A 21,533-nucleotide genomic window follows, 5' to 3' on the forward strand; every position below is an offset into this window, starting at 1 on the left:
TTGATATCAGCCCAGCGAGGCCAGTTTGGACTTCTGACCTCCAGAGCTGTAGGTGAATCAGTGTCATCTGAAGGCGCTCCGTTTGTGGTAATCTGTTACAGCAGTCACAGAAAACTAATAATACCGAGAGTTAAAGAAGGCTGACACCGCGTCAAGTCTCAGCGTCAAGTCTCAGCTCGATGGAGACAGCTGCGTGGGCCTTCAACAGGCGCCTGGGACAGGAGCGCGTGCGTACAGACCAGGACAGGGCCAGATGGGAGACTGTGTGAAAGACACACACGGCTGCGACACGCTCGTGCAGCAGGGAGCCACTGGTCAGCCTGGAGCAGAGAGAGACCGCGGAGGGCAGGGAATCGCTTAGAGGTCAGCGGGGGCCAGCCCGTGACCGATCAGGACACTCGGCAGAAAAGTCCTGCCGGCACATAAATTAAGGAACACGAGACAGGAAAGTGTACACAGCAGCGTGAGGCATAAATACTGAATTATTTTCACTGTTCTTTTAATAATGCATAAAACGAGCGTTCTTCCTATGCAAGCAGTCGCCTGAGGATGTTGAACACTCTAATGATGGCACCACTTCGGGGACTTCTCCTGGAACTAACGGCAGTCAGAGCCAGAAGGATGGTAGTTACAGCGCTCCTAACCGAGGTGGTCGCCAGCAGCTCAATCCCTTACTGAATATGCCTGGCTCATTTCCAACATCTAGTTCTAAAGAAGTTTAATCTATCCTTAAATTCCCCCACTAAATATATTCAAAAGAATGTGCTACTAAAAGCAGCTCTAGAGAAGAGATCCAAAATGCTGTGAACGATGTCAGCAACTCGCAGGAGAAGGTACAGGGCTTCCTCAGGTGACTCTTTTGAAGGAGACAACACTTGCTCTGAAATAAAGACTTCAGGATCAGGATTCTGGCTTAAAAAAAAAATTCAGAATTCACAGCCTTATAATAACTCAAACTTGGCATGATATAAAGATGGGTAAAAGAGGGCCCCTGCAAGGTCAGGCTGACAGTCAGCCTGCTGTGTGTGGTACCTCAGAAAGGACACAGGCTGGTGTCCAAATGCCACGTTAAAATTCCAGAGCAAACGTTTCAACTTCCGAAGCCTCAGTTTCCTCCGATCAAGCAGCAAAATGCCATTTCAAGCAGACCGAAAAGCATGAACAGAGAGAAGAGGACACGAAACGTGGCACGTTGGGGCAAAAGGCAAGTCATATCAAAGAAGGGCGCAGAGGGCTTCCCTGGTGGCGCAGGGGTTGAGAATCTGCCTGCCGACGCAGGGGACACGGGTTCGAGCCCTGGTCTGGGAAGATTCCACATGCCGCGGAGCAACTGGGCCCGTGAGCCACAATTACTGAGCCTGCGCGTCTGGAGCCTGTGCTCCGCAACAAGAGAGGCCGTGATAATGAGAGGCCCGCGCACCGCCATGAAGAGCGGCCCCCGCTCGCCGCAACTAGAGAAAGCTCTCGCACAGAAACGAAGACCCAACACAGCCGTTAAGTAAGTAAGTAAATAAATAAATAAAAAAGAAGGGTGCAGAGAGTTGGGAGGGACTCCGCACAGGTAGCCTGGGTCCAGGTGATGCAAGGAGCTGGGACCAAATCTGGTCTTCTGCCATGTTTACTAACCCGAGGCTCACGGTGGGAGCGGTTAAGGGATGCGGTAGTAGTTTCACAGGCAAAGTAATCTGCAAAAGGTTAAGACCAATTTCCCCTCACAATTCACTTTAGCGTATTAAAGTCTTTGGCTAGTCCTGCAGGATGAAAAACCTGTTACCCGTGCTTTAGTCCAATTTCCCTAAAATTCCAGAGCCCACAGAGGCCTCCCCCATCTCTCCCAGGCTCTGGAACGTCACGAACATCAATGTGGACAAGAAACTGCAGAGTTGTGAGCAGAGAAGCAACACCACTGAGTTGTGTTTTAGAAAATGACTCTGGGGCAGGTAAAGCAATGAGGTTTATGGCACACGCTCAGCAATATAGGTCAGAAACGCAGATTGGCCACGAGTGGTGTTAAATTCGTAAAAGCCAGCTTCCTGACACCAAAGTGCTTACACCTTCCCCTTCTAATGTCTGTTTGCTGAAAACTTCCCCTTCCGGGTGCCGGGCCAGCCTCAGGAGCCACTCAAGTCCTTCCTCCAGGCTGGCGGCAGTCACAGAACCAGTGTTTACACGTGACTGCATCTTATTTCTGAGCAGAACAACCTCTCAACATAGGGTTTTAAGATCACTTTTGAACCTGGTCAGGTCAGAATATGAAATATCCCTTTTATACAAGGCTTAAATTATAAACTCAAAAAGCCCAAGTGAACACAACAAAAAAGAAATCTCTTAAGATCCTTTTTGAAATCTGCTGTTTGTCAACAAAACTGAGCATCCATCTCTTGGCGGTTTCTTTTGTTTCTTTTTTAAAATTTTATTTATTTATTTATTTTTGGCTCTGTTGGGTCTTCATTTCTGTGCGAGGGCTTTCTCTAGTTGCAGCGAGCGGGGGCCACTCTTCATCGTGGTGCGCGGGCCTCTCACTATCGTGGCCTCTCTTGTTGCGGAGCACAGGCTCCAGACATGCAGGCTCAGTAGTTGTGGCTCACGGGCCTAGTTGCTCCGTGGCATGTGGGATCTTCCCAGACCAGGGCTCGAACCCGTGTCCCCTGCATTGGCGGGCAGATTCTCAACCACTGCGCCACCAGGGAAGCCCTCTTGGTGGTTTCTTGATGTCTTGAGGACGGCCTGTCAATGCCAGCACAGTGGGGGCCTCGCAGCAGGGTGGCCGCGTGGCCGCTGACCTCAGCCCTACCCGGCAGGAAGCTGAGCTCCAGAAGCATCCAGAGAACACCGGCAACCCTCTGCCCTCAGGTTCCCCCTTTGTGAACCGAGAACAAGTCTTTACAACGATGTGCTGTAAAGATGAGCATAAGGTACAGAAAGCCCAAGGTACACAGGAAGTGTTCAAACATGAAACAATCATTATTCTTCTTGTCCACCTCCTACTTTATCCAGGAAAAGAGCTTTTCCCAGGGGGTGACCGCCTTTTCGGATACTGCAACACCCATTTCAGCAAATCTCAGTGCTGTATTAAGCGGAGGGAGTTTTATACTCTTGTCTTTGATATTTACTTTTAAATAGAAAAAAAATTAATAAAAATTTCCCTACACATTTACTTCCAGTTAGGTGTTAGTCACTGAAAACTGACTCTATTTCCGTCTTTCATAAAATCAGTGGTTGTCAGGTAATCAGTTAATATCTATGTACCGGCAAGCTAAGCATGGTGGCGGTTTTTGTTTCTGTTTTGTCACTTGTTTTTAAAAAACTGTAGAGGATAAACAACAAGGTCCTACTGTATAGCACAGGGGACTATATTCAATATCCTGTGATAAACCATAATGGAAAAGAATATGAAAAAGAATGTATATATATGTATAACTGAATCACTTTGCTGTACAGCAGAATTTAACACAACATTGTAAATCAACTATACTTCAATAAAATAAAAATTTAAAAAAACTGTAGAGGACTTCGAAGAACATCTAGATGGGGGTTTATCAACCTTGGCATTACTGACATTTGGGGCCAGATAATTCTTTGTTGGGGGCTGTCCTGTTCATCACAAGACCTTCAGCAGCATCCCTGGCCTATAGTGCACACACACACATACACACACACACACATACATACACACACACACACACATACACACACACACATACACACTCTCACTCTCTCTCTCTCTCTCTCTCTCTCTCTCTCTCTCTCTCTCTCTCTCTCTCCAGCTGTTAATAACCAAACTGGGACAAATCACCCTGGCTGAGAACAATTGATCCCCATTCTAACCTAAATGACTGCTTTTGAGACAAGGAAACCATGGCTAAAAGATGCTAAGTAGGAAATACGTTAATATAAATGTTTCAGACATTACATGAAATTTCTAAAAATCTTATATGTTCTGGTATAATGTTATAAGTCATAATTCTAGTTATTACTTTAAAATGTATATCTCAGATATAACTAAATTTCCTTGTCAATTGCATTATTATGAACTTTTATCAAATCTTTAACCGTGGTCATTTTTAAGTCTTTTGTCATTTACAGACAGTTCTGGGTGTACTCTGATGCTTTTGCAAAAATGTTCCTATAAAAGGGTTTCATCTTCAAGGAATTCATGGAAAAGACTCTGACAAATACAGGTTTCTGGTAACTGACTATACTGCTGAACTGAATAAGCATTTTCAGAACTCTAATGGAAAACTGATGAATTCATTAAAGTGCTAACAAAAGATCAAGATGAAAAAAATTAATTACATGGGACTGAGTGAACTGATGAGGAAGATTATAATTTTTGTGACTTTCTGTTTGAATTAAAAAAATAAAAAATCCCACAAGGACCCAGAGGCAAAAAATATACAAATCAATTTTCACTGCAAAGTAAAGGAGCTGTTACAGTGGAGGATTCCTGGACTGAATGTCAATATTATGACATAGTGTGAGTGTGTTTCGTGTTTGGTAATTGCAATCATTGTTGCTTCTGCTGTGGTCATCCATTTACAATGCTTGGTGTCAGTTTATTTATCTCTTGTAAAAATAAAATACAGTGTGTATGTGTGAAAAAAAAAGAATAGTTTTGGAGATTTTTGAAATCTATATGTATTTCTATATCTATATCTGTATCTATTCAAACACACAGTGTGTATCCTTTTGCTCAATGTTTTATCTGTGACATTCATCTATGTGGCTGCATATACTTATAGTTAATTCATTTTCATTCTATACAGTATTCCATTGCACAAGTATGACTTTTTTAATCCATTTAAAAAAAAAAAGTAACTTCTAAGTAACTTCTTAGAAGTTACTTTAGTTATGCTAAGTTATGCTACTTTAGTTACGCTAAGTAACTTCTTCCAGGGTATGACAGCCAGCACCACAAACTCCAGGTCCAGAAAGCTTTCACACTTAGTCGGGAACTAGCTCAGTCAAGAACAAATTAAGTTCCTGCTCTTCTTTGCCTTCCCAAACTTATTTCACATTCATTTGGTACTTGTTATAAACAAATTAATATCTGTCTAATCATATTAACATCAATGTAATTGCTATATATAAAATATGCAAATAGGGCTTCCCTGGTGGCGCAGTGGTTGAGAGTCCGCCTGCCGATGCAGGGGACGCGGGCTCGTGCCCCGGTCCGGGAAGATCCCACATGCCGCGGAGCGGCTGGGCCCGTGAGCCATGGCCGCTGAGCCTGCGCGTCTGGAGCCTGTGCTCCGCAACGGGAGAGGCCACGGTGGTGAGAGGCCCGTGTACCGCAAAAAAAAAAAAAAAGTATCTTCTATCATTAGTAACGCTTATGTGCAGGGAGCAGACCTGCCACACACGTGCAGCCCATCATCTTTGGGTCAGAAGTTGCAGTGTTTTTTGTTTTTAACCTATTTACATAAGTCTAGATCAAATATTACTTTGAGTAGTTGATCATGTTTTTATACTTATTAATTTTCCTCCCAGACAAGAAAGGCAAGAATTGGATAAGAGAGAAATGGAAAGGGCATCTGGCATAATTAACAGCACAAACCAAATAACAGAGGCAGGAGTGAGTCCACCGCTCCTAGCCAGCCTGGCAAAGCTGGTCCACGCAGGGCCATCACGCGAGACTCAGCTACACTTCAGAGAACTGGAAGCACCCATGCTTTTAAAACTTACACATCCCAGCTCACCTCTCTAATTTGTATGCCCAGGCTGATTATTCATTAATGGCTGATTATTCATTAATGGTTGATTAACATTATGATACCAGGACTGCAAACACAAAATTTTCCACAAAGAAACCCCCAGGAAAGGATGCATACTCACCCAGCCCAGAGATGTTTATTGCTTTCACGGATTTCTTCATTTTGTAAAGAACCATCCGGTCCACGTCCAAAGCCTAAAATACAGAGAATGTATTCATTAAAACGTGTTTAATCTTAGATCACAGCTTCAGAGAGCAGCCACAGGAGCGCCATGTGGAGGCCCCTCTGGGGTTGCCTCCGTGGGACCGGTGCTCAGTGGTGGGAATGAAGATGGAGCAGGTGGTCCCTAAAAGCCACCACCTTGTCACGTGCCTCATCCACCTGAAGCTCCCGAGCCGCCTCTGCCCTCACTGCCTGCTGGACACCAGCCTTCTGCGGTGAAGCGAGTTAACCTGGACCACCTCTGCTTCCACCAACCCTCAGGTCTCCCTGTGAACCAGCGAGCCCTGGGGGTGTGCTAGCCTGCCGGGGCCCGTCCCCCGCATAATCAAACAGACACACTTCCTAATGTTCTCCCCTAAAGGCACACACCTGTTCGCCACTGTATCCTCAGCACCCAGCAGAGAGCCTGGCAGACAACAGGACTCAAAACACAGCTCAGGAAATGACCATGAGACTAGCAAGCCCGGCAGGACCCCAACCCAGACAACGGTTGTCCCTGCTGAGCCCAGAAACAAGGGGCAGCCACTGAAAGCTTCTTACTCTTAGCAGGGGGGAAAGGTCATGCAGGCCGCAGTGAGAACAACGGGGCAGGCAGGAAGTGGATTCAGGGAAAGGCTACCCAAAGGTGAGGGCCCGGCCGGGACCCACAGACGGAAGCTCGACGCAGGGCAGCAGACATGCTGGAAAAGTCAGGGAGTGGCCTTCGAGATCGACTCTGCCACTCTCAACCAGGTTTTAGTACTCCAGCTGCCGGCCCTCCCACAGATGACAGAGTAATCTTCTGTCCACAGGGGTCTGGCTCAGTTGCGCTGAGAGAAATGGGAACTGGGGGTAGTCAGATGCCTCAGTGTGGAAGGCCGACGGCAGAGGAAATGCCCTTTATCACACAGCTGAACTCTGACAAATTCCCTCCCATGTTACACTGTGGGGCACACCCCTCCCTGATCATTCATTGCAGGAAGCCTTGTAAAAATGCCACCAGATGGAAACTGTACCCTTGTCATTAAAGGCACGCACTGTTTCCTGAACTCAGGAAAGAGAAGATGAACAGTAACTGTTGGTTTTCTAGTCTATTATGAGGAGCTTAGAAGTACAGGTGAGGTGGGCGGTAGAGGTGATTTTTAATTAAAATTACAAGAGGGAAAAGCAATTACCTCGCCACTCAAAAACACACCCCTCATTACAGTATGTATTTACAGATAATTAAGGTTGAACTTGGTCAGGAGAAGTTAAAATGATTAAGACTGAATGCTGGAAAAAGTCTCTGTCAATTATATATAAAAACAGCATGGGAATTTTAGAACAAAAATAATAAAACTCGAGAGTCTCAAGGAACCAAAAGTTTCTACCAATCAGGCTGAGACTTCCGACCAGGTCATGCACTCACCACACCCTGCCCTCTGCAAAATCTACCTAAACTTAGGAGAAGGAAAACAGCCGCAACTGTAACCAGAAAGCTTAGGAGAAGGAAAAAAGCTGCAACTGCAACCAGAATTTGTGTGTAAAAACTATAAACAAGCAAAAATCTAACAGACAATACGGCCCTAAGTAGGAACTGCGCAAAAGCCTAAGTCTGGCCAAAAACCTCATTAATTCTGAGGACCCAGACCACAGCTGACCTTTAGTTTACAAAGCAAATTTCAGGGAGTAAATTCATCACATAAACAAGACTGTAGGGATGTGTCACAGATATTTCAGAGGAAAATAAACAACTGTCTTCAACCACTTTAAAAGCATCTCTTTTGATCCCCTAAACTGCTATATTAATAGCCACAGCTCTTATTTATTCATGGAAGCAGCTCTCCTCCAAGTCCACGGCTGGTCTGGGATCCTGTGCAGCGTGGGAAAGGACGGCCTGCCTGGGAGGACGTTCACACTTTTCCTTTTCAGACCCGTGCTGTCCAGGATGGTAGCCACTGGCCACAGAGGAATATTTAGAATAAAATTTAGAGTAAAATTAAAATGTAGTAAAATTTATTAGCCAGCTCCTCAGTCTGGCTACCTTTCTCAAGAGCTCCAGCCACGTCCCATGTACTGTTTCTAAGCACACCCCGCTTCATGCTTCTCCTCTGTACCTGCATCCCTCTGTGTGCCATCCCCCAGGGCTACCCCGTAAAGCACTGGTAGCACCTAGGGGTCCGTTCCCTCTTCCCTCCGTGCGACACGCCTGTCTCCCTTTGGAGGGCTGCCTCAGTCTTTGTTCCCAGGGCCCTACAGGGACCTCCATCTGGCACGGAGGCACCTATGTCCTGATGCCGGCCCGTGGGGCCAAAACTGCAGTCTGTCTGAGATGACTCTTGAGCATCCAGGGTCCACAAGCCACTTCTGTCCCTCGGCCTGTTTTCATGCAGCCATGCACTAAGGATCTGTACAGATGAATATTTCCAATCCATGTGATGATGGGGTGATGGAGAATACTAACTCTGAACAACCCATTAAGAGAAAGGTTCGTACATCAACTATACTTCAAATAAACAAATAAATAATGAAAAAAGAGAGAGAAATGTTATCCCCCCAGAAAGGATTCCATTCTTCTATGGACCTAGAGTCTGTCACATAGAGTGAAGTAAGTCAGAAAGAGAAAAACAAATACCGTATGCTAACACATATATATGGAATCTAAAAAAAGAAGAAAATGGTTCTGAAGAACCTAGGGGCAGGACAGGAATAAAGATGCAGGCGTACAGAATGGACTTGAGGACACGGGGAGGGGGAAGGGTAAGCTGGGACTAAGTGAGAGAGTAACATTGACATCTATACACTACCAAATGTAAAATAGATAGCTAGTGGGAAGCAGCTGCATAGCGCAGGGAGATCAGCTCTGTGCTTTGCGACCACCTAGAGGGGAGGGAGGGGATATGGGGATATACGTATGCATATGGCTGATTCACTTTGTTTTACAGCAGAAACTAACACAACATTGTAAAGCAATTATACTCCAATGAAGATATTAAAAAAAAAATTCCACTCTTCTTAGTAGACCTGCACTACCAAAAAAATTATACTCCATTACTATCATTATTATATTTTAATTTTCAGTAAAAAAATTTTGTAGAAATTTCTTTTCTCTCTTATGTAAGGATGTACATAATTTTGCCTCAATTTTGCCTCTAGGCCTGAAAATCCTAAATATTTTAGGGCCACAAAGCCTAAAATATTTACTATCGGGCCCTTTGCAGACAAAGTCTGCTGACCCCTGACCTGAGGATGCACACAAACGTTCCTCCTGCACCGTCAGCCGGCCCGGCTGCTCCTGCCCTGGACTAGAGGCGACAACACAGGGCCGGCTTGGTCCTTAGCACCCTAAGGTCACAATTTGAGCCAGCAAGGGTGGGAAGGGCCTGGCTTATTCTTGGAACCCAGAGATTCTGCCCTGGAGGGGACAAGAGGACAGCTGACCACAGGCCTCCCCATTTGGGCCATGACCCATGCCTGTCCCATCTCCTCTCCCCTCGTTCCTTTCATGAAAGACCAACTGGAGAAGAAATGACATAAAACCAAATAACAAAACAAAACAATGCCCAGACCTGTGCCCCAAGGACAGCTTTGCCAAGAAAGAGTCATACAGATATTTAGATGGTGGCTTTCCCTCAGCGCACATTTGACTTAACTTTTGAAGTAACAGAGAATGGTAACGACAGTGTCAAATATTTCCAGACCACTTCTGGGAAGCACAGAAATGCGATGTGGCCTGCAGGCTCGGTTTAAAGTGAGGGCAATAATGGATCGACCTCCTCCTGGGAATAAAGCAGAGGCCCAGAGAACAGCAGGTGTCATGAAGCATTAAGATCAAATAAATAGCCAAGCTAGATCACAGCTGTGCGAAACGTGTGCCTAAGGACAAACACGACACACTCTGGTATTACCTAATAATATTGAAGTTGCTCATAGCATGTGAATGTTTGCACTGGAAGATACATACAAGGATGTTCATGACACGCTTCCAAGTAGCTGAAAACTGGACAAACCCAAATGCCTGTCAACGGGAAAATAGATGAACTGTTGTGTATTCACATAACAGAACGCTACACGGCAATGGAGATGAACAATCTTTACCCACCCAGAACACAAATGAAACTTCACAAAAATATTAAAGATGCAAGTTGCAAAAGTAAACGTGCACTATAATACCATAAAGTTGTTTTAAAAAAACAGACGAAATTATGGGACTTCCCTGGTGGCGCAGTGGTTAAGAATCTGCCTGCCAATGCAGGGGACAAGGGTTCCATCCCTGGTCCGGGAAGATCCCACATGCCACAGAGCAATTAAGCCCGCGAGTCACAACTACTGAAGCCCACGCACCTAGAGCCCGTGCTCCGCAACAGGAGAAGCCACCGCAGTGAGGAGCCCGTGCACCTCAACGAAGAGTAGGCCCCGCTCGCCACAACTAGAGAAAGCCTGCGTGCAGCAACGGAGACCCAATGCAGCCATAAATAAATTAATTTTTAAAAATAAAAATAGACAAAATTAGATTATGTTTAGGGATGTAGATTATGTTTATGTTTAAGGATGTAGATGTTGCTGAGAAAAAATGAGAAAGAGCCCCGAATGCCTAACCTAGGAGAATAACCACAAACTATAGGGCACTCCTACGATTCAAGTCCAGACAGTTGTTAGTATCACCGATGCCCACTGGGTCACACTACGTGAAAACATGGAGTGCAGAAAGAACGCAGACTATGTACAAATGCCCATGTTAACAAAGGAGAGCCCTGAGGTAAGTAAAGTTGAAGAACCAAGTACCCACAGGCACCCCACGGACCCTCTCCCTGGAGAGGTCAGCCCCCAGCACAGCCCCCGCTAGATCACTAATGTAGAGAAACGTAGGAAACAGATGAAGTGACTGCCAGCTTTATAAAAATGCTTCACGTCCTGATTTTTACTAGGGGGGAAAGCTACTGGGAGATCTGGGGGAGCTGAAAAGGGAAAGGCAAATTTTGGCAGAACAGCTACAACCCACCAGAAGCAAAGAAAGGCACCCCCAGTCTCCCCGGCCCTGGTGCCCTGTTCCCGGGGAGATGAAGGGCAGGGGGAGGGCCTGGCCTGGGTCCCCCGACCCTCCCAGAGTGCTCTGCTCCCTGGGGCTGACAAGAGAGCTTGGATGCAAGCAGGAAACGGGTGATCTCAGGAGACTAATCACAAACAGAATGGACCTTATCCCAGAAGGTGCTAACACACCCCTGGCAGGAAGTGGGAGGGAGGCGGTGCGGGCGCTGCGCCAGATGCGGCACCGCAGGCCTGGTGATGCAGAAGAGGCTGGGAAGGCGACCCTCGGCTGAGAGCGAGGCCAGCCTTCCACATCTGTCCCCGTCCCAGAGGACAACGTCATCACGAGCCAGGCTGATTTCCCCAGGAAACGAGGCTCAAGCCACGTGAACTCCACTTTGCGAACGTAAACAGGGGAGTGAAGGCTGGAGATGGCCGTTTTCTTTCCAAGCCCCACACGCAGACGAGGAGAGCGAAGTGAGACTTCCGCCAACCACATCCACTCTGTGGGCAACGTCCCTACCCTCACCCCATCTAGCACACCCAGCCCCACCATTCCCACTGGGCCCTCGACGGGGGCCTTCCTCAGGTCAACTGGCTGCCACATTTGTGTCTTATATATTCTTTCAAAAAGTGCATCTCGTAACTGACCAGAGACTTTAAGCAACGCATGCATTGAAAATGGGAAAACCCATCATTCCATTCCATCTCCTAATCCCCTCCTAACACCCACGTCTCTAAGTCCACGATGTCACCTACAGGAAGACACCAGAAAGAAAAGAACCCAACAGAATGGGATCTTAGTTCTGGCCCCTCAGTGCTGTCCTGTTGGAGAATAGTGCAGAAGTTAGAAATCACTGGCTTTAGAATTGGACAGCCAGGCTCCACTTACTAGCAGCACAGTCTCAGAAAACTACTTCATCTCCCTGACTCGGTTTCTTCATCTGTAAGTTGGGAATAATAATATCTGCCTCCTAGGATAAGGTCATCAACATATACAGGGTCTGGCATATTGCAGGCACTCAATAATCAGTAGCCGTTGTCAGTGTCTTCCGGTTCTCAGAGGGTCTAAAACTATACCACACTTATGACCAAGTAAGGTAGCTGCTCGGAAACACCGTCACCCCAGTACTGTCCCAATCAATAGGATAAATATTTTCAGGTCTGATAATGGTTATGATAACAAGCGGAAATAACTCAGAAAAAAACACTTTTGTAGCTCTTGCCAGCCTTTCACTTCCACATGCATCCGTTTCCTTCCATCACTTTAAATTCTCCAAAACTTTTCCTGGTGCGTTTCTGACTCTCTAAATGGGTATCACGACAAAGGCAGGGCCACATGACTAGTGGTAGCACAGGGTGCTCTGGGCCATATCAGCTTTAACATTTAGGGAGAGGAGTGTGGAATCCCAGGTCTGAAGTGCAAGGGGATGGTGGGCACCTGGTATCAGTCTGTCCCCGCCCCGCACAGACCCCCAGGCATCAGGAACCCCACTCACAAAGCAAGGCCTCTAGGCGGGCTGGCCGCTCTCACACCTGCAGGGGCCACAGCAAGCTCTGCCCACCCTCTGCTCACAAAAGGCCGCACTGTGAAGTTGGACGACGCCTGAAGCTCTACAGGTGTATCCAGGGAATGAACAGCCACAGTGTTACTCAGATAAGGTCATCAGCATTTGAGAGAAACACCTTTTAGTTCCGAAGACAGCAGGAGATGGGAGTCTAAAAAGGCATCTGCAGTCCCAAGGATCATACACCAATTTAAATTCCACAAAGCACTTTAACATCCATTATCTTGGGCAACATTTACAACACCCTGTGAAATCATCACTTCCCCTAATTTAAAGTAGAAGAAACTGACTCAGAGTTTAAGTGACTTGCCCAAGGTCATTTATTTGGCTTTGAACTAAAGAAAGGCTAGGAGAGCTCCCGCAAACTAAGGGGGCAAGCTTCCCGAACTGTGCCCCCACCCCGTTTGCTAACAGCCTGGCTTCCAGAGGCCAGAGGGGCGCCAGGGAGCTCAGTGGGCTTCTGCAGCTGCCTTCCCTAACGTTCGGGAAAATCATCCCCCTTACACCCGACTCCCTGTGCTTCCTTTAAGCCCCTTTCCACTAAGCTCATCCAGGTGCACAGGCACAACTGCCCAGACTACCTGTGTAACCAGCCTGGGGCTTCAGAATCTTCCCAGGGGCCGAGGGCGTGGTAGTGCATGAAGGCGGGTGTCGGATTTGTCACCATCTGCACACAATCTACTCCTGAGCTCTTCGAGAGGAAGATTAGATAAGACATGGCTAGCCTGCCGTCTGTTATCTTCCACTTCTTGGTTCCTGCTTCCCATCCCAAAGACCTGGAGCCCTGCCCTGCGATGGAGTGGAAAGCAGGGAGGAGGGAAACCCAGAATGAGGAAGGGAGACCAGAGGAAAGAAGGAACCAGCAGGCTTGTTGAGGCCCCAAAGCTGCCTGCCACACACAGAGCCACCCTCTAAACACAGCAGAGGGAGGTTTCTGAAAGAAGGAGGTGAAAATGCAAATAAGGCCAACGTGCTACCTGGATCCCGCGGTGCCCCTCCTGCTTTACCCCCAGAGTCTCGGTGCCTGTCCTCCATTCACACCCCCCGCCGATCCCCAAGGCTGCACGTCTAGGAACTAACCTTTTATTTTTCTGCAATTCAAGTAGTGCAGGAATGGGGGAAGAGAAAGATAAACTGGGGAGGCCAGGCGCGCATGGGAACCACCCAGGCATCTTCTTGCCCCAGACCACGCACCCTGCTCCCCACTTCATCCTCGTGAGCCCGGCTTATTGTGAGAGCACTGCTGGAGTAGAGAGCATGGCTGAGCACACAGAGCTGGGCTTTAATTCCTGCATCTCCACACACGAATGACTCCATCCCTGGGCCTCAGCTTCCACATCCCTAGAATGGGGCGATAACATCTACTCGATATGGCGACTGTGAAGATTACACCACACGGGTGGGCACTGCCCAGCAGTTGGAGAGCATCCGCGTCGACCTGAGGACCCTTCCCCTCCCACCGCCCCGGCAGTTGGCACAGCGCAGCACAGCAGGCAGCGGTGCGGCTGGTCACTGACTGGCACAGACCCACGGCTGCCGCTGGACCTGGCGGCTACCCTGGAGCGCCCTGCTCCAGCTCTCCTGCGGCCGCACCCTGTCCACATACGGTGAGAACAACAGGGGCCAGGGGGCGCACCTACCGGGAGCCCACGCCAACCCCCAGACCGCACTGCGGATACCCAGCCCCCCAGGACCCTGCATCCACAGCCTTGGTCTGAGTGGGCTTCTTCCCCACGGTGCCCCACCCTAGACTCAAAGGGTGGCCATCTGTGGGAAGAGATGGACAGAGCTTGGACGTACACTAGACACACATGCTGGGAGCGAAGCTGGAGGTGCCCAGAGGTGCGAAAGCATCAAGCCTGCCCCGAGCCCTGGCGTTGTACATGGGGCTCCCGGCACCAGGGAGCCTAGAGTGGTCTACACCAGGTGCCCACCGCTCCCGTGCCCTGCAGAACCGGGCCCCACACTCCTGCTCCGTTTAACCCAGGCTGCGCAGAATGCTTCAGGGGTGCGAGAGCTGAGAAGATGGTCTGGGGAAGCTCGGCATCGGCGCCTGGAGCATGGCAGGGCCGCTTCACACGCCGGGCATCAGAAGAGTTCATTCAAAGAAACGAATCCTCCGCTAAACACACGCACAGAAGACTGCTTCCACGGCGTCGGAAGGCCGGGCATCCACAAACTGCGCCCAGCGGGGAGCAAAGCGGGGACCAGAGAGGAGGAGCCGCTGGGAAGCAGGGGAGAAGGTGTGGAGTTGAGGCCGTGGCATGGACAGAAATGGGGGACTGGCCAGGTCAGGGAAGCGAGACAGGGTGACATTCCAGAGGAGCGAGCAGCCCGGCAGGAAGAGCAGGCCACAGGGCCAGGCAAGGCGGCAGGATGAGGCTGGACATGGGGGCGGGGAGGGGTTGGGGAGGGGGCGTGCAGGGCAGGTCCCTGTCACTGAGGGGCAGCGGGGGAGGGTGGGACGGGCAGCCAAAGGCAAGAGCAGCTCTCAGCTGGCTGACGTGGCTCCTGAGGGTCATTAAAGGCTGTCTATTTTCAGCATCTGGGGATGTGAGTGTTTCTCCCCAAGGAAGGGCTCTTGACCATTCGTTTTATTCTCTTTGTTCTCCATCCAAAGAAAAGAAAACTCTAAACCCCAGTAACAGAATAAGAGGGACAGCAAGGGGCTGGTTCCCTCTGCCTAGGGGAGAGGCCCCCTCCGGCCCGCACCGGGGGGCCACACGGCAGACCCCGCCCCTCTGACAGCACACGTGCCCGCTCCGTGCTGCAATCCCCAGGGAACTCCTAATGCTGAGTCCTGAAAACAGACACTGCATGTAGTGGTGCAGTGTCTCACAGCAGGCATGGTTTCTGCGTTTCTCAGACCAGAACGCTATCTGCTTTAAAGCTAATATGCAAAGTTTTTACTATCTTTCAAAAAAAGCAGAGATACAAATGTACTGTTTCTTAAGAAACCTGAGGAAGCTCCCAGAGTACACAGATGTCCTGCTGGTCGAAGCCACGCAGCCCAGGCATCTGGGAAGGTCCACATTTATCACAGTGACTGGAACGATGGATTGTGCAAAACAAGGGGTGAGCATGGCGGCCGGCAAAAGGCACCATCCAAGCTCTGTCACCTACTCATACTGTAGCCTTAGACGAGTCACTTCTCCTCCGAGGTGCCAGACGTAAGATTCTGTGAAACTATTGTCTTTAAGACAGTTTGCACTTCAGCTATCTTTCCAAGGAGGGACTACAATTGTATTCAAATACATGTGATGTAATGGATTAATTTTCCAGGGTAACTAAGAATCCTGCCCAAGCCTCTCAACAGAATCAATTAATGACTAGCTATGAACACTGTGAATAATCAGTCCTATTCCAAACGTAAAAACAAATATTTGGTAATGGAAAAAGGTAATTTTTAACTAAAAATTTCGTATTTCCCTGGCTTGGACTTCTCACAATAGGAAGAAATGTAAAGTGAGTGTCAGTACAACTTACCAGAAGGTCAAAATACCAACGTGGAGATACCAGCAGTCGTGTTGCCGGCGGGAGTGATACTAAATGTCTCACATCTGTACAGCACTTTCAACAAAGTGCTTTTACATATACTATGGCTGGTGATCCTCAAACACAGGTAACATTATCATAACAAAGCAGAGACTAAGTGAAGTTATTTTTCCAAGGCCACAGAAGTAATGATAAAACCAAGATGCCACCTTTGTAATTTCTTTTAGTTCAAAAAAAATACTTTCACAGTATCTTAGCCTGTTATTCTTTCTGACATCATGTGCTGCTTCCTTAGTCTGTTCAAGGTAAACAACTGTTAAAAAGTCAAGAAACAACAAACCAAGAAAATAAAGCTATTTTCATTTGAGGGGAAAGTTTTTTTTAAAAGTTGCAGTCATTGCATAAAGCTTATTAAGCAGCTATTCTGTTCACATCGTTGTGTGAGATTTGGTTCATACCACTGTGCAAGAAACAGTCCCTGCTTTCAAAGCCTTAAAATTTCCTGAGGCAACTGAGATCTCTCAGAAACGAAGCCCCAGGGAATGAAGCCAGGCCTAGCAGCTCCTCCAGGACAGGACCCCTGACTTCTCATCTCTGAATCCCCACACCCAGCACAGTGCCTGACACCTGTAAACGCTCCATGAACATGGACTAAACCACACGCATCGCCCAGCCCGGCTAACAGGGAAAGGCTTCCTGCGGAAGGTCAACACAGTCACACCCTGGAGACAGTGGCAGTTGTGAGAAGGTGGAGGAGCCCCCGGCAGGCAGGTGACACAGTCAAACAAGCAGGTCTGGGCAGCGCAGGACAATCGCCAAGGGACAGTCACGATGTGTCCCACTCACCCGTTCGACGGCTTCTTACACAGAGTAGATTTAAAAGGTATCTTACTAGAATACAAACTGTTCAAATATATACCATCACATCCTATAAACGGGATCAACGAAACCATGAGGCTGTTTTCATTCATTTGAAAAACGCCGTGTGGATGCCAGTGGCCTGTACTTGCACTTCAGTATTCTTTCAGTTACAAGATGGAGAAAACTCTGAATTGCACATATAAATAGAAACAGATGGTCGGAAACATTTTTAAAAAACAGGCCAAGATATTCTTTATTTAAACTAATTCAAAAGCTCTGAAATAGTACGAAATTTGTTTCAACTCTCTATCACTGACAGCATCTAATATCTTCTTGCCCTCCTTATCTCAAATATGTTAGACAACAAGCACCTGAAACTTACAGTAACACTAAACCACGTCAATATTATCATGGCATCATGGGTGGAACACTAATATCTTCTTGCACGGCTGCCTGCTGCTTTGCCTGACGTTCAACTAAAGGTGGCCCAGGCACGCGCGCGCACGCACGTGCGCACACACACACACACACACACACACACACACACACGCCCCAAACACCAACTTTAACATCCTGGTGCCTGTGCTGCTGTGCTATTTTTTTCTATCTTGATCACCACAGAGCCATGCTTAGCACATAGCTAGCACTCGATAAATATTCACTAAATGAATTAATTGTGCTGCCAGGACAATCGCTTCTCCAGGGACCCTAAAACAGCTCTTCTCCTCCTGCCTTCTCTGCGAACCTGTCTGACCTGTAAACGTGTTGTTGATTAGGAAGGCTGCCTGCAACGGTCATTCCATGAATCCGGGTCCACACGAGTTCCTTCATCTAAACGGCACTAAAAACACTATCACTGTAGAGCTACGTCACTGGAGCAATGCCAGTTTATGAGAGTCTTCCTCAACACCTGCCGAGCTCTCTACCGACAGGCACACAAATAAATAAGTGAATTTGCACCCCTCATCAAGAGTTCAAAATGTTCCAGGTATATCACCACACTGCTAGGAGATGCAAACATTATAGTGTAAATCTTGGCTTTTGAAAACTTTTTAACAAGAGTAAACACTGAAGATAACCAACTTACATGGTCTAAGTACCTACATATAGATCAAAGAAGTTATACAGTGGCCAATAAGGACATGAGAAGATGCTGAACATCATTATCAGAGAAATACAAATCAAAACCTCAGGGAGAGGGACTTCCCTGGTGGTCCAGTGGTAAAGAATCCGCCTTCCAGTGCAGGGGACGCGGGTTCGATACCTGGCCAGAGAACTGAGATCCCACATGCCACAGGACAACTAAGCCCGCGCCACAATCACTGAGCTGGCATACCTCAACGAGAGAGCCAACGTGCCGCCAACTACAGAGCCCTGGAGCCCGTGCGTCACAACTAGAGAGCCTGCGTGCCTCAACGAAGATCCCACAACTAAGACCCAATGCAGCCAAAAATAAAATAAACATGTATACACACACACACACACACACACACACACACACACACAAAGCCAGACACAAAAGGCTACATGCCGTGTGATTCTGTTTTGTTTTCAAAATTATATGAAATTCTACCAAAGACAAAACTATAGTGACATAAAGCACATCGATGACTGTGCAGGGCCAGGAGAGGAGGAACTGGAGGGCTGACCTCAGAGGGGCACGAGGTGACGGGACTCCTATTATTATGACTATAGTGGCGGTTATATGACTGATACATGTGACAAAACTCATTGAACTGCACGCTTAAAACTGGTGAATTTTACTCTATGTGGATTATACCTCAGTTAAGCTGATTTTTAAAACTAAAACAATAACACAAAAACTTGACTATGTTTCTTTCCTAACTTTCCGTCCCATTTATTTCTTTCAAATGGCTGTTCTCAGTCCCTTAACTTGAAAAGCAATGTTCAAGTCCCTAGATGTCTGGCCTCTGGATTCCCTCGTGACTGTTCCTTCACTCTCAGGACACTATTAAACACCACGGTTTACCTGAGGACAGACTGAGGCCGAGTGGAGCACGGGATCCTTTTGAGGGCTGGAGTGAACTACGGAAGCTTGGGGTAGTTGATGCAGGACTGCATGATGCCTCAATCCATCAAGTACCTTCCAAAGGCCGTTAAGATAGATTTCTCTGTATTCACTGGTTCCTCAATTACTTAAACTCGAATGCAGGTCCAGCATCATGGCCTCGGGCATCTGTCTGCCCCACCTGCCCCAATGCTCGCTCGCAGCAACAGCGCTGGTCAGCGTCTATGCAGGGAGCGTTACTGGCTGTCTCACAATGAGTACGGCTCTGCTTCCAGCCCTTCCCTGAGGGATGTGTTCTGCAGGCTACACTCAGACGTCTCCCTGTCAGTATGTCCCAAGCACGTGGTCTGGCTCGTTACAAAAAACTGATGAAAGAAACTCGACGAACTACATATGTTAATTTCTGGAAAAAAATTTTTTTAAAAGAAAGGAAAAAATAAGAAATGCTGCCTCTCGCACCTCCTGTTCCTAAAGTCCTTCAGCTCAGCCCAGGCCCGTCCGCGGTCCTTTTAGGTGCAGGCTTCCTCTCTGCCAGTTCCCTTGCTGGACAGACAGCGGCTAATCTCCCACCCACCCTACTCTCCGTCACAAAGCTGAAGGTCCCCAGGAGAGACGTCCGTCCCCACAAATTCAACAAGGTCGGCGCCCCCCCGTTCCCTTCACCTCCTCCCACGGGTCACCGAATCCCAGCACTCACCAGCTGGGACGGGGGGAAAGGGAAAATCAGGTGAGGTGTCGAGGACAAAATGCACATGTTACCTCTAATCACTGAACAGACGAAACCCACTCAGCAGATACTGAGGACGAGCGGTTCTTCTGAGAACTTCTCAACCTCTGCCCAGGGCCCTGCAGCACCGTGCTTTCAGCACCCACCAGGAGGACAGCGTCCCCCTGCCTGCCCCCTGCAGAGCGCCCGGAGCACAGGAGGTGGGAGTCAGGTCCCCTCTCACCCTCAGCCTAATTCTCAGGACCTCGGCTCCTTTCTCTTCAAAGTAAGTGACTTGGTGAAAAGCCACAGGGCTCACATCCCTTCACAGAATAAAACTCTGTGATGACAAAGAGAGCTGCTTCCCACCATCTGACCACCTTCCTCTTTTGCCCCTATCTCCACAATCGCTTTATCAACCCTCCACACCCTGTTCCTATGGACAACTGTTCCCTGAAGAGCCGTGGGTGTTCCTGCCTGCCCCACTCCCCCCCACACCGTCCTCTTATTAAAATCCTTCAGAGCCCTCAGAATCCACCAAGACGCCACCCTCCCTGAGAAGCCTTCCCATCCCCCCGTTCTCCCCAAATCCCTGATCCTACCTCTTGGAGAAAACCTACCTTCACCCTGCCTTGTTTTATTGTTCATTGGTGAAAAACTGTCTTCCCCACTAGATGCCAGGTTTCTTGAGGGTAAGGCACGTGTCTTACCTACTTCTGACCCCTACAATGCTGGGCTCGGGTCTTTGCTCATGGATGGCCCAAGATGGCTGCATTTGATTTAATCTCTATGGCCCCTTTCACCTCCAGCAGTTACTGTTTGATCCTATGAGCCAGGTTAACAGGAAGAGATGCAACATCTCAGAGGCGGAGAGGCGGCCCCTCCGTCCTGGCTCTGATTTATAGGTCCTGAGCACCACAGCCCACCCCTGTTCCTTTCTTAGGCACCGACTGCTTTCAACTGTGTCTGATGGCTACCTGTGGACTCAGTTTAAACAAAACCCCACCACACTGTATTCTTCTTGGGGGCCAGGCAACGTGTCCCCCATCCTTTTATACCAACTGTGGAATGGGAAACCACTTTACGCATTCCAGAGCTTGTTACGTGATTAAGACCGAGGCCTTGATCGCTGCATGGGGCCCCGGGTCTGACATCCCCACAGTTGTGCATGGCTCTGGGCGTTGCCAGAACTCTGAGGTTCTAGAAACGGCGCAATGAGCCTGCTTTGGATTTCTTGTTCCTTCCCCCTGCCCCTAATGTCTGTGGTCAAACACCACAAGCTGAATTATTAGTAACAACTACCATGTGTGTAGCATACCTTACAGATTACAGAATGCTATTCAACAAACCTTAAATGCCCACTGTGTCAGGCAGCATGCTAAATGCTAAAAATGATGAGGAAGGAGTTTCAGCCCCAAGAAGACCACGTGTACCATTTCAACTTCAATAACAACCCTAGAAGGCAGTTAGCATAGGTGCCATTTCCCTCATTTTACAGATGGTGAAACTGAGGCTCAAGAGATGAAGTAAAATTTCTAAGTAAGAAAAACAGTACAGACGGGAAGAGATGTAAACTCGGATGTGACCCCCGACTCCGGCCTTCCCCCCACCATGGTGCGCAGCCTGACGTGCCTGTGCTCTCTTCACAGACCACGGGCACAACCAGCCCAAACAAGAACCCAGAAGGTCGGCAGAGTGGTTTCCAGGGCACCCCTCTGTGACCAGGGCCCTCAGGCATCCCCTGCAGAGAAGCAGCACAGCCAGCTCGACTCAGCCCACGCGGGCTCCAGCCTCACACAGCGTCCACCTTCTGGGCTGCACGGCACCACCTGCGCTGCTCCATCCCGTGAAGGCCCAACGTACAGTCCACGTGACACCTGTCATTTCCTTCCCAGGAATTCTCCACATGATCTCGGCAAGGTCCTTCCAGAGGACACTCCTGGCAGGGCCCT

At 48.4% G+C, this 21,533-nt stretch overlaps 1 protein-coding gene across 6 annotated transcripts in view; it reads right to left on the reverse strand.

The window, feature by feature from the left end:
• The window catches only part of ASAP2 (ArfGAP with SH3 domain, ankyrin repeat and PH domain 2), a 157,106-nt gene that overhangs the window by 97,741 nt on the left and 37,832 nt on the right, over nucleotides 1-21,533 (reverse strand). For all 6 annotated transcript variants that reach the window (XM_060169311.1, XM_060169312.1, XM_060169315.1 and 3 more), the window contains exon 2: nucleotides 5,836-5,908. In XM_060169311.1, coding sequence (XP_060025294.1) covers nucleotides 5,836-5,908 — 73 coding nt within the window. The remainder of the gene's footprint in view (nucleotides 1-5,835; nucleotides 5,909-21,533) is intronic.

Source organism: Lagenorhynchus albirostris, chromosome 13, assembly GCF_949774975.1.
Source record: "Lagenorhynchus albirostris chromosome 13, mLagAlb1.1, whole genome shotgun sequence".
Lineage (NCBI taxonomy): Eukaryota > Metazoa > Chordata > Mammalia > Artiodactyla > Delphinidae > Lagenorhynchus > Lagenorhynchus albirostris.